The 15,917-nt window shown below is 47.6% G+C and overlaps 1 protein-coding gene across 1 annotated transcript in view; it reads right to left on the bottom strand.

Moving 5' to 3' along the window:
* The window catches only part of ALK (ALK receptor tyrosine kinase), a 577,143-nt gene that overhangs the window by 96,428 nt on the left and 464,798 nt on the right, over nt 1–15,917 (bottom strand). Inside the window, exon 6 of the mRNA XM_059660239.1 lies at nt 4,055–4,186. Coding sequence (XP_059516222.1) covers nt 4,055–4,186 — 132 coding nt within the window. The remainder of the gene's footprint in view (nt 1–4,054; nt 4,187–15,917) is intronic.

The following is a 15,917-nucleotide window of genomic DNA, read 5'->3' as shown; positions in this document are numbered from 1 at the left end:
GTACTTCTCTAGATTTTTCAAATATTTTACAACCAACATGTTTTATTTTACAATAAAGAAACATAAAAAAACCTGTTTTGCCTGACAGGAAAAGTATTCCCACTAAATAGATGAGATCATTAAGTACATGGAGGGGAAGTGAGCTGCTTGCAGATACCTGGTGAGTCAATGACCCATCCAGGGGATGAAGCGAGAACACCTTAGCCTTTTCTGGGGGGCCACATGCCATGAGGGCCACTGCTCGACACCCCGGGGCCCTTGAAGACACCCCTTCGATGGGTGATAGCGTCCTGGATGTCTCACTTGAATCAGTAACATTTAATTGGAATGAGGGAAGAAGGATGGGTTTGGAGGACCAGGTGTGGATGGACAGGTTGGTGATTAGATGGAGAAGGGCAAGGGCAATGCTGCCATCTCCATTTCAGGTCCCTGCTTATCTCAGACAGAGATATTGCTTGGGGTTGAGTCTGAGAATCGAGTGAAACCCCAGTAGGTGTGGGGAATTCCTTCTGGGGAGAGAGTGGAGTGAGGCTGAATTGATGGGATACAGCCTACTTTTCCCTTCAAATTCCAACCATGGCCAAGCTTGGTTGACTACCCTGGACCAAGACTGGCGACCCTTGTGGGGGTTCCTTAGAAGATCTGGACATCCCCAACAGGTGAGCTCCTGCTCAGAGAAAACATTCGAATAGGTTCCAGACTACCTGGGAAGGACCAGGTGAGGTCGAGAGCATTGGACATCAACACATACCACATCAGTGGGCATCATGTTCCAACTCACATTACAGATGAGGAAACTGAGGCCCAGGGGTGGGGATGAGTGATCTTACCCCCCACCCCACTCCCTAACCTTTTCCTGGTCCCTTCCTCCTGGGTGGAAATATAGCTAGGGTTGTGCTCGGCAGAACCAGCTGCTAGACACTCACAGAACAAGAGTCTGGCTTGTAGTGGTTCAGAGTGTGGGCCTTGAAGTCAGACTGAGTCTGAATCACTGCTCAGCCACTGGCTAACACTATGACCGTGGACTTCAGGTTCCTCATCTCTAAGATGGGTGTAATGGCATCACATAGGATCGCTGTCAGGGTGAAATAAGTTAATACATGCAAAGTGTTTGGAGCAGCTCCCAGTACATAGTAAATGCTCAATAAATGTTAGCCAATATTATTACTGCTGTTGCTATCTTCACGGGGATGGTTTCCAGATCAACACCAGTCAATGTGATAGGGAAGACAGCAAATATCCCACAGAGAATGGGGCACACAACCAAGAAGGATATTGGCTAGTAGTACTGTAAAGATCAGAGTGGCAAAAAGATCGAAATAACTCTCCTTCTGAATTGAACTTCTCTTCCTAGCAACCGATTTCTGTAGCAAAGACCTTGGTGGGGGTGCTCTCCAGTGTGGAGCTGTCATTCCGACAGCTGGTCAGAGCAGCTGCTCAAGTTCGGAGGAAAAGGCCACAGGGCCCCAGGTGCCTGCCCTCGGCCCACAGCTAGGCTGCCCTCCAGCTTGGAGTTGGTCCTGGAAACTTGTTAATGGCAAGTCCCTGAATGGTGGGAAAATGCCCCGAGCTCGCAATAATGGCCAGATCCCGCAGGCTCAATGCTCTAATCATGGCTCTGTTCCTGACGTGCTGTGTGACCCGAACAAATCAATTACCTTCTCTGTGGTTTCATTTTCCCAATTGTAAATCAGGGCATGCCCTGCCTGACCTGTGTCCCTGCTGGGAAGTGGGCATCAAGAAACTTAAAAAAAAAAGGCAAAAGCAAAATCACACAGCTCAGAGGCACTGCTGGAAATACTGCAGAGACCAGTAACTAGAGACACACAGAGGCCTCAGCCTGGGCAGCTTGGTGGCTGGGTTCATTTGGGCCACATGCAGAGTGAAAGTCTGCGAGACAGGCCTGGAGCCAGACAGTGTGGGCAGACAAGGCGCCTACCTGCAACTCCTTACTGAGTTGATCTAAACAACCACAATTCCGCCATTATTGGAAAACTTCCCTCAAAAGTTTTGCATAAAAGGTAGTTTTTAAGTTAAAAAATGGATTTCTTTATTGCTTCATTTACAAGAGAATAAACAAAACCATCTTTCCCCCAAGGGAAAGTCTGTCCTCCAGATGACCTGGGAAACACTTAACTTTTTAAAGCTATTTTGCAGGCCAGTGTCACGGGGCTGGTATCTAGGAGGTGAGCATTGGCTGCTGTGTCTGGGCCCCACAGCACCCAGGCACGCACCTGCTGCCTGCTTCCCGACCCTGCTCTGTTGTTTCCCCTCCTGCCCCATGTTGGAGTTTCAGCATCGAGGACAGGCGCTGTGTTTTCATCTCTGCTCCAGGACCTAGCATATTTTCTAGCTTGTATCATATGTGTACTGTGTTTTCGGTTTCCCTGGGGAAAATGTAAAAACCTCTAGTGTTTACTCCTAGCCAAATAGCTACTGAGGACACTGTATTGAAGTGGAGTGAGCACTGGGCTGGGAGTCTAATGCTGTTACTAACTACCAGTGAGACCTCAGCAACTTGTTTTCCTCTATGGAGCCCAAGTCTTCCAACTCATTTATTCATTTTAGTGAACAAAGAGTCAGTTGTGCCAGGAGTCACTTGAAATATTGGTACAGGGAAGAGTACCAAACCCCATCTGCCCACAGAGAGGGAGAGAAACATGGAAACCACCCTCATGAAATGTAATGGATGTGTACCCACTAAGATGGCTAAAACAGTCAGGCAGATAATAATAAATGTTGCAAGGATGTGGAGACATTAGAACTGTTATACATTACTGGTGGGAATGTAAGATGGTGCAGCACTTTGAAAACAGCTTTGTAGTTCCTCGAACTGTTACATATAGAGTTATCATATGACCCAGCAATTCTATTCCTAGGCATATACCCAAGAGAAATAAAAACATCTGTCTACACAAAAACTTTTACATAAATGTCCACAGCAACATTATTCATAATAGCCCCAAAGTGGAAACAACCCAAGTGCCCGTCAACCGATGAAAGGCTAAACAAAATGTGGTTATCTGTACAATGAAATATTATTTGGCAATAAAAATACACAAAGGACTGATACACACTGAAACATGGGTTACCCTTGGAAACATTGTGCTAAGTGAAGAAATTAATCACAAAAGACCACATATTATACAGTTCTATTTGCATGAAGTGCCCAGAACAGGCAAATCTAGAGAAACAGAAGGTAGATTATGGTTGCTTATGGCTAGTGGAGGGGGCATAGTTGGAGGAAAGTAGGGAAAGATTTCTAGGGGTGTCTTTGTGGAGTGATAAAAAAATGTTCTAAAACTAGTAGTGATGGTGGCACAACCGTGACTATGCTAAAAAGCACTGGCTTGCATACTTTAAGAGAGCGGGTTGTATGGTATATGAACTATATCTAAAAAAAAAAAGGCTGTTAAAAAATAATGGACGCTATGGTGGGTGGAAGATACACCGAGTTGGGACAGGAGGTCCAGAGAAAGAAGAACCAACTGTCCTGTGGGGGTGGTCAGAGGAGGTTTCCCAGAAGAACCCACTCCTGAGGGGTGTCTTGAAGGAGCAGATGGGACTTGAGAAGGGACAGGGCATTCTGGGCAAGGGATACCACACACAAAGCCACGGAGGTTTGAGGGAGCTGAGAAGCAATCTGATATGGCTGGACCTGGGGTACACGGGAGCCTGGGAGGATGAGAGAGGCGGTGGGTGATGAAAGATGAGGATTGAAAAGTGAGGGAAGTCCGGGCTTCCAAAGTCATGTTACAGAGATGGGCATTCGTCCGAACATGTCCTCTGTGCACGAGGATATTGAGGGCATAACTTATAAGATCTTGTTTGGTTCTTAACTTTCATGCTGTTTCTGGACCACACTGTTATCACTCCACAGATCTTAGCTCTGTCTCTCGAAGACTGTGTAGCTTTTGAAAGTTGCCACTGAGACGAGACGCAAATGGCACTGGACATAGGAAGGCTGTCCACGTTGGAATGCATGGGGTGATGGGGCAGGAGAGGGATGTGAGCGTGGCTGGGGTGGGGTGGGTAGGGCAGCTCATCTACTCACTGCAGAGCTGGTCCTCGTCTTCTCCCTGGGCGCAGTCCTGGTGGAAGTCGCAGGCCTGGCCAAGCTGGAGGACTGTCCCGTTCCAGCAAGTGAAGGAACTCTGCAAGGCCATCTTGGAGCCTGGGGATGTCCCTGGAGAGCACACAGAGACACAGGCCAGGTCAGTGTGGGTCGCCTGGCTGCTCAGATCCCAGTGGCCTGAGATACCGGCGTCTCAATCTGGCCACACCCAGGGGCAGCACCAGGAGGCTGCGAGGAAGTCAAAGCCCTAACAGCCCACAACCCCCTGGGGATCTCATTTCCTAGTGATGGGGAGTAGCAGAGGGGTCAAGGTTTGTCTATGTCCCCTCAACAGTCTGGGGTCCTCAAGCCCATGGCTTTAGTGTGCCAGATAGACAGCCTGCAGGTGGGGCCTCATCTGCACACAGACAGCTCTACCTTCAAGGTCGTATTTGGGATCTCAAGGGGACTACCTGGTCCAGTGTATGTCCCCCATGTTCTTGACCCTGGATGCCACTACTGCAGTGATTCTAGAAATGTGCAGTACTCTTGGCTGTGGAACATGAGGAGCACCACTGTGAGGACCAGCCCTGGGCCGGCCTCTCCATGACTGGCTGTGTGATGCTGACCTTGTCCCTTCTTTGGTCCCCTGTCTCTCCATTTACAAAAGGAGGGGTTTGGACCATATTTCTAAGGTCTGTTCCAGTTCTGAAATTCTAGATAAATATATTATCCAGTGGAGGATGGGAGAGGATGCAGTTCATAATGAAATTGTTAGCAGTTATTTGTTTCTGTATCAAGAACAAAGTGTTATGATAATTAATTAACCTGTGACCCAGAGAGCCAGGCTCCAGGGAAGAGAAGGCTGCACTGGCTGAGCATGCCCTACCAAATGGGCGCTTTGCCTGGGACCACCTAGCAAGGGCTGGTGCTTCTGATGGCACCTCCTATTGCCAAGCTCTTGGTGGGTGTGGGATGCAGGAGCCTCTGGCCCATGCAGAGATGAGCAGGAAGGGCCAATCCCACGCCTGGCTGCCCTACACTCCATCCTCTTTTCTAGCTCCATCCCTGTGGCAGCCAGTGCCTCAGCAGTCTCCATCCCATCCACCTCAGTGCTCAGCTGGGTGGTGGAGAGAATGACCCAGGATCCCCACTTGGGGGATCCTACAGCTTCTCTGAGCATCATCTCGGGTGGGCTCCTCCAACCCTGGCTATGAAATCAGACTGGTCTTTATTAGATTTTATTTTAAGAAAATCTCCCAGCTGATTGTGATGTGGGACTCTCCAGTTAGATGATTTTTAATACCTAAAATTCCATGATTTTCTGGTTCAGTGGACGGTTCCCAGTAGCATGGGCACTACCACCAAGTCCAGCCTGTTGACTTCTGGGATGCCTTTGTGTGCCTCAGCACATCGGCTTTGCAGGGAAGCTAGGCAGTCTTAACAGTGCCCGTTTCCTTAGTGGGAAACTGAGTCAGAGAGCTGCAGTAACTTGCCTAAGGTCATGAAGCTGGTCCATGGGATTCAGGCCCCATGTGTCAGACAGCAAAGCTGTTCTCTCCATCTCACGGGAGGGGGGCACTGGAGGTGGCCTTGGCCCCTCTTTCCCAACCTAGTCTAGCTGAGGCTCAACTTGTAAGCTGATGGCAGGTGGCCACTCGGCCCTGTCAGATGGGTCTCCAGGCTGGCTGGGCATTCTTGGTAACTCCTGGATGTGGGAAACCAGGCCCTGCTTCCCTCAGGGAATCATATCCAAGTTTTTTTTTTTTTTTTTAAATTGATTTCAGAGAGGAAGGGGGAAGGAGATAGAGATGGAAACATCAATGATGAGAGAGAGTCATCAGTTGGCTGCCTACTGCACACCCCCTAGTGGGAATCGAGCCTGCAACCCAGGCATGTGCCAGACTGGACTGAACCAAGATCTCCTGGTTCATGGATCAACGCTTAACCATTGGGCTGGGTACATCCAAGTTTTTAAACCTGCTTTTCAAGGTCCTTTGTGATCTGGGCCCAAATTCCTTTCCTGTCTCATCTGTCTGTCTCTCCCCATGAATCCTGTGCTCCGGACTCAGCACCGATTCCATGCACCCTGGCTCTAGGACCAGCTCTAGTGTCTGCTTCCATCTTCTCAGCAGGTTGTTTGGACCTCTGTGTCCTCCCCCTCTCCACCCCCAGCCCTAGCCACTGCCTGGCCCCTAAGAGGGCTCACAGACAGCCTGCACATTAGGTTACCTATCTGTGAATGGCTGTATAATGGACCCACCCAGAGACCCACATCCTAACCCCCCACACTGGCAAATATGTTACTTTATGTGGTAAAGGGACTTTACTAATGTGGTTAAGCGAAGGACCTTTACATAGAGGAGATTCTTCTGGATTACTGAGGTGTAATTACAAGGTCCTTACGGAGAGCAGCAAGAAAGACAGGTAAGAAGTAGGAGATGCCATGAGGGCAGCAGGAGTTTGGAGTCAGGAGCCAGAAGATGCAGGCAGCCCCCAGAAGCCAGAAAAGGCAAGGGCCGGGTTCTCCGTGGACCCTCCAGAGGGAGCCTGCTCTGCTCTCACGACTTAGCCAGAGAAAATGACTTCAGACTCTGCCCTCAGGAACTCTAAGGGAATAAATGTGTGTTGTTTGAAGCCACCAAGCTTGTGGTAGTTTGTTACAGCAGCCACAGGAAACGAATGCACCATGTAACCCAGACTCCAGCTGCAATGGAAGACAGTCCTCGGAGACCCCGAGCTCTGAAGCCCAGCACAGCCTTAGATCAACTTCTCAGTTCCTTAACTGCTCTGTGACTAGATCGCTGTGGTTCCCTGGCCTGGTCCCCTCTGCCCCCTTCTTCCTCACACAGAAGGAAAAATGTCACCCCTATCTGTCCCTGTGCCTCAAGATAGCCTAAGTCAATGGTTTCTCCAAATTCCTCCAAATTCCAAGAGCAGGGACATGCATAACCTGTCAGTCATGTCCCCTTGGAAGCTGGGAGGTAAAATGTGTCTAGGCGCTGGGGTCCCCTTGCAGAGGTGGGGCTTTGCTGGGAGGGGCTGTGGCCTTTGTCGCAGATCACAGCAAGGACACCTGGCATCATATATAATGTTCCTGCTACCTGCCCAGCACAGCACCAGCACTTCACCTGCCTGCTCACTAAACTTGACAATCTCCAGGACAGGGCCACTCTGTTCTTTCCACTTCACAGAGGGAAGTTGCCAACTGAGGGCCAGGGGCAATGGCGGGCAGGTGGCCTCCAGCTGGGGGCCGCTGTGAGGGCTGCACTGGTGTGTCCACCCCAGCTGATGGGCCCTGCCTGCCCAGTGACACTGCCTGTCCTCTATGCCCTTGTTTCAGGGTAAAGGCATTTAGGATAATAAGAACCCCTCTTCACATTTGCTTGGTGATTTTTAGTTTTCAAAGTATTTTTTTCTAGTGTCTTACGTTGGATCATTATATACAGCGAGGACCTTCTTACCCTTGTTCCCAGCCCTAATGAAGAAAATATAAGCAAAATAAAAACCTCTCTGAAGTCTTCTTCAACCTAGGGAACACGTGTAAGCTTGTTGTGTTTCATTCACACCTTATGATTAGGCCTCTTTCTCATTATGCGTTTTCACACACCAATGACTTGTCATTCCCTCGTTCTAAAAACATATGCCTATTGTCTAAAGTGTGAAGCCAGGGTAAAAATAAACAAAAGCAGTGCCCAGAATATCACCACCCAAAGGCCATCATTTCTAACATCTCAGAAGTGTTTTGGCCTATTCGTTAAAAGTGTATACAGTTGTGCCATATGTATATATGCCTTAAAATAATTAAATAAGGCCGCAAGCTTTACCAAAGATTTAAAAATTCTCCAGAAGAATACCTTTTAATGGCTACCATACTTTGGGATACGCACCATCATTTATTTCAACAGTATTCAACGTCTGGATTGTTAGACTGTTTATCATAACTCTTTGAAGACTCTCTTTGACCATAAACCTTTGCTTGCATTTCAGAATATTTTCATAGGATAGATTCCCAGAAGTGGAATTACTGAATTAAAGGGTGTAAACATTTTCAAGGCCTTTCATATATACTGCCAAACTATTTTCTAGAAGTTAATCCAATTTACACTCTCCCAGCTGCGTTCACACATGCCTGCCCGTCTCACTACATCCTGGCCAACCCTGAATAGATCAAGATTTTTTATTTTTAACTAAAGGAATTCCCCTGCTGTTTTATTTGCTATTTCTTTGGTAGGGAGACTGAATATTTTTTTCACATGTTGCTAGCTTTTTTTTACTTTTACGTTGCCCACTTCCATCTGCTGATTTATTTATTAGGTCCTCCATGTTTTCATATAGAATTGTATGAGATTATGAATAAGGATGTGAAATTATTTATTATATGCTTGACAGTTTCTCCCAGGATTTTGTATGTTTATAATGTATCATGATATACAGCAGTTTTAAATTGTACCTAATTCAAACCTATCCATATTCTCCTGGTGATTTCTTCTTTTTTCTTTTCTGCTTAGTTTGTTCCATGTGGGACTGGTTATGTGTGGGTCACCCTTCCCAGTCTCTGGGTTGCCCTCTCTTTTAGGAACATCTTCACCAGCACCCCATCTTTCAGTAATAGGGACCCAGACCTCATCTATGACACTTTTGTAGATTCTCCCATCCTCCCCTCCATGAACCCTCCTTTCACTTGGACTTCTACCACTTATCACTTCTTGCATTTAACATGGCGGGCATTCTGCCTCATGTGATAAGCAGTTGTTTGTATGCTGTCTTCCTCACCAAACTGTAAGTGACTGGAAGGAGATATTGAGTCTTATCCGCATGAGTCTAAAACAGTACTTTGTATAGAGATCTCTCCACCCCAATACTTAGGAATTGAACTGAACCTATGAATTATAGGCGGAAAGTTTTATACCTGTTTTATGGTTAAGAATACAAAGGCTTAGCATGGTTACACGGTTTGCTGAGGGATTGGTGAAAATCCACATTTTTGACAGATTGTTCTCTATCCTTTGTATTGTGTCTGTCTGTGGGGTCCCCAGGTGATAGGTGCCCTCAGGAGCAATGATTGTGAGTACAGAAGGGCAGGAAGTTGGCAACCCTGCCCTTCACCCCAAACCTTGACAAAGGAGAGATCTGGTGGTGGGAGGGTAGTGCTGCTCTCACTCTCTGGATGCCCCAGAGTTAATCCCCAAACCTCTCTTTTCTCAGTTAAAGCACAGCCACAGCCCAGAGAAGCCGTCCACTTCAGGCCTGCTTTTACCAATGCCTCTCCACCTCCTTCCCCTGGCTGGAGACGTCTCAGCTCCCTGGCATCGCAGCCGCCATACCACAGAGAATTTTATGCTTGTGAGGGATTCAATTAGATGTATGCCTGGTACTCTGATCTCTACTGCCAGCCAAACTCAAAACTAATGAGGCGCAACAAAAAACAACTGCTCTGTCTTCTCAAGTTCTTCTTTTATGGGGCCCATAAATTCCAAGGAAGGAAGTACCCTTGGTGAATGATTTTAATCAAGGTCCTGAGATTCTTAAATGGCATCTTCTCTGTGGTTGTGAAGTGACTCCTCTGGCTTATGGAGGATGGTAACCTGAGGCCCTGGGTGGTCACAGCCAGCCTTGGGGCAGTGGATCTTCTTGCTGGCACTTCCTGATGCTTTCCACCTATGGGCGCCAGTGAATCCTGATAACCATTGGAACACCAAGTGCCCTAATCACAGGATGCTTAAGGAGATCTGAGATCAAGCTGCTCTGGGGTAAGTTGGTGCTTGGGGATCTTTTGTTAGTAAGGATCGTCTAGGTGGGAATTTATTTATCTTTGAAATAGCAGTTCTCCCCAGAATAATGATGTAAGTCGCTGGGGGCCGTAAATTCTCATCATTCCTTACCTCTGTAGAGCATTTTAATAGCGTATGATGTGCTCTCATAATCCTTCCTTGTTTGAACCTCATAAAAAACTGGCAGGACAGTTATTATTCCCATTTGATTAATCAGAAGATTGGGGATTCAAGAAGCTAAATAACATACAGAGAAATACTTTTTAAACTATAAGGCACTACAACATGCCTGTGGTCTCGCAGCAAGTAAACCTCAGGGAAGGCCCAGAGCCTGGACAGATGATCCCAGGTGGAGTTCCTCTCCCAGACTCGGATTAGATCACCTTTGGGACCTGCACCCTGACTGCCTAAGGGAGTCACTAGGAAGTTAGAATTCCTGTTGATCTTCTGGACCAATGAAATCAGTAGAAGGAGAGGCCCTTGGCATGGGTGGCTTTAAAAGCTACCTGGGTGATTCCCAGGGGCATCGGTTTGAGAACCTCTTCCTCAGAGGCTGGAAGATCTGCCCTAGAGCACCTCGGAGTCTTGGCTGTATCCTTTACCTCCATGCGTCTTCACTGCCCTTGATACAGTGAGGGTGGGACCTCAGGTCCAACCTTTAAGACCACCATCCATTTGCAACATCTTGATTCTGGAGTTCTGGGCAATGGTTGTTGGTGGCTATATGTTTATAAGGTTGATTTGATATAATTAGTGCCATCTTTATTAATGCTGGCCCTTTAATAACTCTCCCCTGAAGCCTTCTTCCCTCCCATGCATTTTTACTAAGCCGCTCCCCCAGCAAGTTTCCCTTGGATGCCTCATGTTAGCTTTTCCTGTCTCAGTCATCTGTTATTTGCATCCTGGAACCTGTCACCTGAAACAGCATGCCACATTTGTTTGCCTATTTATCTAGTCTCCAGTGCAGGAGAAATTAGTTCATATTTGCATCTGAGGCAAGTGTGGCCCAGGTCAGGTCACATGAATCACTGTTCCATACCATGAGTGACCTACTGGGTTCTCTGGCTGAGAATGATTCCTTTTCCCTCATTGTGCATTCAAAGCAGAAACCCAACACACTCCCCTCCTTCCATCATGTCTTGGAGATTTGGTGCTAAAAAATCTCCGTAACTCTTCTTACTCAAATTTCTTTTTTAAATGAATGTCAAATTTTAGGTCACTTAATTAATTTTTAATTAAGGTGATTTATGTGGCATTAAAAAAGGCACATTTGTATCAGCTTTTGGGCTGTCTCCCACCTGCTTGCTGATGCCTAACCAATGACACTCACTGAGGGGGAAAATTGAATGCTGCTTCGGTGAGAAGGGGTCTTACTCTTAAATGAAAGACAAGGGGATGTGGTGTGTGGGAGGAGTCTGCCTACTAGAGAATGGGGAGGTCAGGAGTGGGGCTGGGCCAGGCTCCCACCGTAGAAACTTACTGTTTTCCAGGATGAGGAGAATCAGGTAATTCAGGGTAAACAAGCCCAGAGACATGAAAATGGATGGTGACATGATCAGGATGCAGTCAAATAGCAGGCACAGGCTAACAGCTGTTACTACTGTGCTGACGTTAATGGAAGGCCTGCGAACTGTGTAAATTAAGCCTGGCAGAGACCAATCCTGCTGAGGGCTCTGGGACTCATAAATTGGAGTGTGGACAGCCTCATTAAAGAACTTGCATCCTGGGTTCCTACTCAAAATGTAAATCGGTGAGGAGAAGGCCTAGCTATGGAGAGCTAACGATAGGCTGGGTAGGAAAGCACTGTGCTGGGAACCAAGAGAGCTGGTTGGAGGCCTAGTTCTGTGACAGGGCTCTGGGCCACAAGCCAGCCACTCCTATTCTGGGCCTCAGTTTCCTTGTTTGTGGACTCTCAAAAGCCGGCCGTTCACATTCACCGTGGGCCTAGTCTTTTGCCTTAGTGGGGTGTCCAAAGACTCTCTGCAACTAAGTCATACAGGAACTTGTTCATCATGCTTTCTGGGCCCCTGGTAGACCTACAGAGTCAGAATGGCTGGGGCAGAACCCTGGAACCAGCATCCCCCACAGCACCCTGGCTGACAATAGGGTGCATCAAAGCCTGAGAACCTCTAGTATAGACAATTAAGTGGTTCTTCAATTCCTTCTTCCCTTAGAAGAATCCCAAGCCTTCTGGCCCCACGCACTGCCCCCTCTGCCCCCCCTCCCCTCACTGGGACAGTTCCCTCCTGGGGTCAGGGTTATCAGAGTTCCTTTCACACCTAGATTCCATTTCTGTTATTCTTCCAGCGGTGCACGCTATCACTTTGCTCAGTTTGCAGTGATGAGCCCCTTCAGGTGTAGTGAAGACAATACTTGGTTCCAGTTCCCTCTTCTACCAGCTAGCGGTTCACGGGATTCTTCTCTTCTGTAAAGCAGGGATGCTATCTAATTTTTAGGATTCTGGTGAGGATCAAATGAAACTGTATACATAAACTGTATAGCTAATTTCATAGAGTATCCCAAGGGGTTTAGGAGAATTGACCATGAAGGGTTGGTGAAAGGGATCAATAAAGGGGGTAAACAGGCCAGATCTTGGGGACAGACAGCACCTTTGGGAATCCCTCGCATTCCATAATATAGGTGAGCACCTAACGGGCTAGACCCTATCAGCAAAACAATGATAGAAACAAACCCAACAACAATTTGCTACACAACACTAGCTATGAAAAATAATAGTTGCAATGATGCGTTTTCAAGATTATTTGTCTCTGGAGTCACCTGACCACCAGGTAGCTCTCTGAGCCCAGCTCCTCTTAGGTCCCAGTCCTGCCATAAACCTTTTCCGGTTTCCATGGCATTCTATCCAAATGGGGCTTGGTGCCCTGGCACGGCCTGCTTTCCCCGCTTTGCTGTGCTACTTTGCATCTTTAGCTAAACTCTGTGACTTGCTTTTCTTGAACATGTGGCCATCGCCACAGCCTTTGTGTAACCCAGTTCCTTTGTCTAAAATCATCTTCTCCATCTGCACAATTCCTCCTAACTCAGATGCTCGCTCCCCAATGGCTTGTTCTCCTTCCTCTAAGAAAGGCATGTGACTGGCTCCCTGGGGTGCTCTGGTAATCACTGCATGCCTCTAACTGTGCTCTCACCTCACCCTATTGCATGATATGTCTGCATTGCTAGCTTCTTCCACGAAATTCTAAATTCTTTGAGGCAGGTGGTCCATCTTACTTAGTTTCTCTCCTGGAGGGTGTCTGGCGCATGGCGGGCACTAATGAATGCATGGCGAGGGAGTGCAAAATAGATCACCAAGTTCACGTAGAAGAATGGAGTGAGGTAGAATCTCCTGGCATTTTGGAAGTTGCTAATTCCTCTAGCTAATACCATAGAAATTCCACCCACCATCCCACCGAATCTTTGAATATTGAACAAGAGAGAGTCAGCTCTGCAAAAAGGCTGTGGAGAAGTGGGAGCAACACCAGATCTAGAAACACAGCAAAGACTAGTGTAGCTCAAGAGGGTCACAGAGGGTCATGAGGGCTGGGAAAGGTGGTTAGGGCTGAGGTGGGGGTGGGGGGGGCGGAGTCCCAATTAGGAAGGACCTCGCAGGCTACAGGAAGGGTTGTGGATTTTGCTTAAGGAGTTTAGACAAGAGACTGAAACAATCTGATTAGTTTTTTAAAAGATCATTCTGAGCAATTTAGGGAGCATGCACTGGAGAGGGCAAGGGAAGTGGAAAAACCAGTTTGTAGGCTGTAACCAAGCAAGCAAGGGAGGAAGCAGCTTGCAGGAGGCTGTGGAGGTGGAGATGGAAAGGAGTGAGTGATGTGAGTTACACGTGGGGGGTGACTGACAGGAGGGCCGATGGCCTGGAGGTGAGGAGGAGAGAGGGTGACATCAGGGTGGTGCTGGGCGTCACCGGGGCTGCCAGCTGGCATGACAGAGCCAGCGAGCGTTTGTTTCAAAATCCCGATTCCTTGACAAAGTCAGTCTCCATATAAATTCACGAAGAACCACTAAGATTCCCTCAGGCCATTAGCAGGAAAGCAGAATGTGTTTCATTTTTGCTGCTGAGCTCTCTAAAGAAAGTAAAAATTTTCTTATTCCCTTGTACCCTCAACAGCCCCTTTATTTTGTTGCACGGTCCTTTTCCCAAGGTTCCCCTATTCGACATTTATCTTCATTGCTTTGCTGAAAAGACATAGCAATCATCTTATTTTTAATATTATAAACAACCTCTGTGTACACTTCGCCATTAGTCTCCCTGAAAAGTGGTGACATTTAACCATTCTGCACCACAGCTCCCCATAAAATATGCTGTTTTCTCCTCTTGTTTTTTCAGTGAACAATGAACAATTCCAATCATACCTTGGAGATTTAATACTAATCACAAACAAATTATAGCTACAACTGAGACCACGGGAGGGGCTGTGCAGATCACGCATGGGGGAAGGCTGCTGGGAACAGAGAGCAGAGCGGAGGTGAGCAGGGGGCATTCAGACCGAAGGAGCAGAGCAGGAGTGCTATTGCGGGAGTGGCCTCTTAAGGCACCTCCACTGAGGGAGCCGGGGGTGGGGGGTGGAGGGGTGGGGGGGGAGAGGGGGGTTTGACCTCTTGAAGACAGATGGGAGGTCATTCTGCCTCCACCTGGTCTGTGGTAGCCATGCTGGGAGGTTTGGCTGAAGAGACAAGCTGGCCATTGGGTGCTGACGTAGGTATCCATCTACGATAAGCATGTCCACCCTCACCATTTATTGAGTGCTTATAATCTTCTAGGTACTGTACATGCATTACTTTATTTACATCTTATAGCAACTATATGAAGTAGTTGTCACTATCTCCATTTTATTGAGAAGAAACTAGGACCCAAGGGTTTAAAAAGACATCCCCAAAGTCCTCGAGGCAGCATTTGATGTCTACCAGACCCCGGAGCCCATGCTCTTAATCAGTATGCTAGGCCCACCAGGAAGGATATCCATTCCAGGAGCACCAGGAATAAATGAGAGGGAGGATTGTGAACTGCAAGCCAGTGGAGCCCCAGAGAGACAATGTACAATAGGCTGGAGACGGAGGCGGGGGAAGGAAGCTGGCAGTGCCAGGGGTCGTGGCGGTGGGGAGTGAGGCTGGCTGGGGCTCCACACTGGGCTATTGTCCCTCTGAGGGCTGATAAAAATGTTTTCAGGGGATGCTGTACCAGATAGGTGCTAAGACAGAGTCCAGACACAGGGGGAAAAGATGGGAGCTGAATATCAGAATTCATAGTGTGCTTCTTGGGCCAGGCAAAAAGCCCATCTCTTCTGTTGTTGGGTCAAAGGAAAAGTACTTTGAGTACCAGCAAATGATTAAGGTTTTATTTTTATTATGAAGCACCTGACATTCATTCAGAATCTCACCAGAGCTATAAAAGGCTCACACCCTCACCTCCTTGTCTTTACTGAAGGTCACCTCCTCAGGGTAGCTTTTCCTGGAGATCTTATCTAAAACCTCTCCCCTGCTCCATCCCAAAATACAGGCACTTCTTATTTCTCTTCCTATTTCTGTATTCTTTCTCCTTGCTATTTATTCTGGGCATTATACATTTTCCTTAGTAGTTTTGTGCTAGCCTTTCTCCCCCACTAGCAGTGTTCTCACTGCCGAATCTCCCTCCAGTGCCTACTACAGTGCCTGGCATATAGTTGAGAGACTAGGTGAATGCATCTCTTTCATAAATTATTTTGGGCAATGGATTCAGAAGCATGATCTATGTTTTATTCGCAATTTAGAATTAGTGTTTCAGAGAGAAGGCATTTCACTGAAGAGGACTTCCATGTAGCCCCAGTCCCCATGGCCACATGTGTGCAAAGCTGGGATCTGTTCATACAAAAAGCAAGTCATGGGAGCGGCTCATCGCAGTGATTATGGCCTTCCCTGTTTCTAAAGACCTTGCTCGGTGCTGTCGACTCCGTTTGGGAGGACAGCTGTACACTCATACGCACAACTGAACACTAACGGGGGCGGGGGGGATGAAGCTGCAGGCATGGACTGCTGGGAGCCCTCCCCTTCTCTCTTCCCCCCACACAGAGGAGAGAGTGATGGGCAACTCCCAATAA

The sequence above is a fragment of the Myotis daubentonii genome, chromosome 12 (genome assembly GCF_963259705.1).
Source record: "Myotis daubentonii chromosome 12, mMyoDau2.1, whole genome shotgun sequence".
NCBI classification, from domain to species: Eukaryota; Metazoa; Chordata; class Mammalia; order Chiroptera; family Vespertilionidae; genus Myotis; species Myotis daubentonii.
This window is presented reverse-complemented; position numbering and strand designations above follow the sequence as displayed.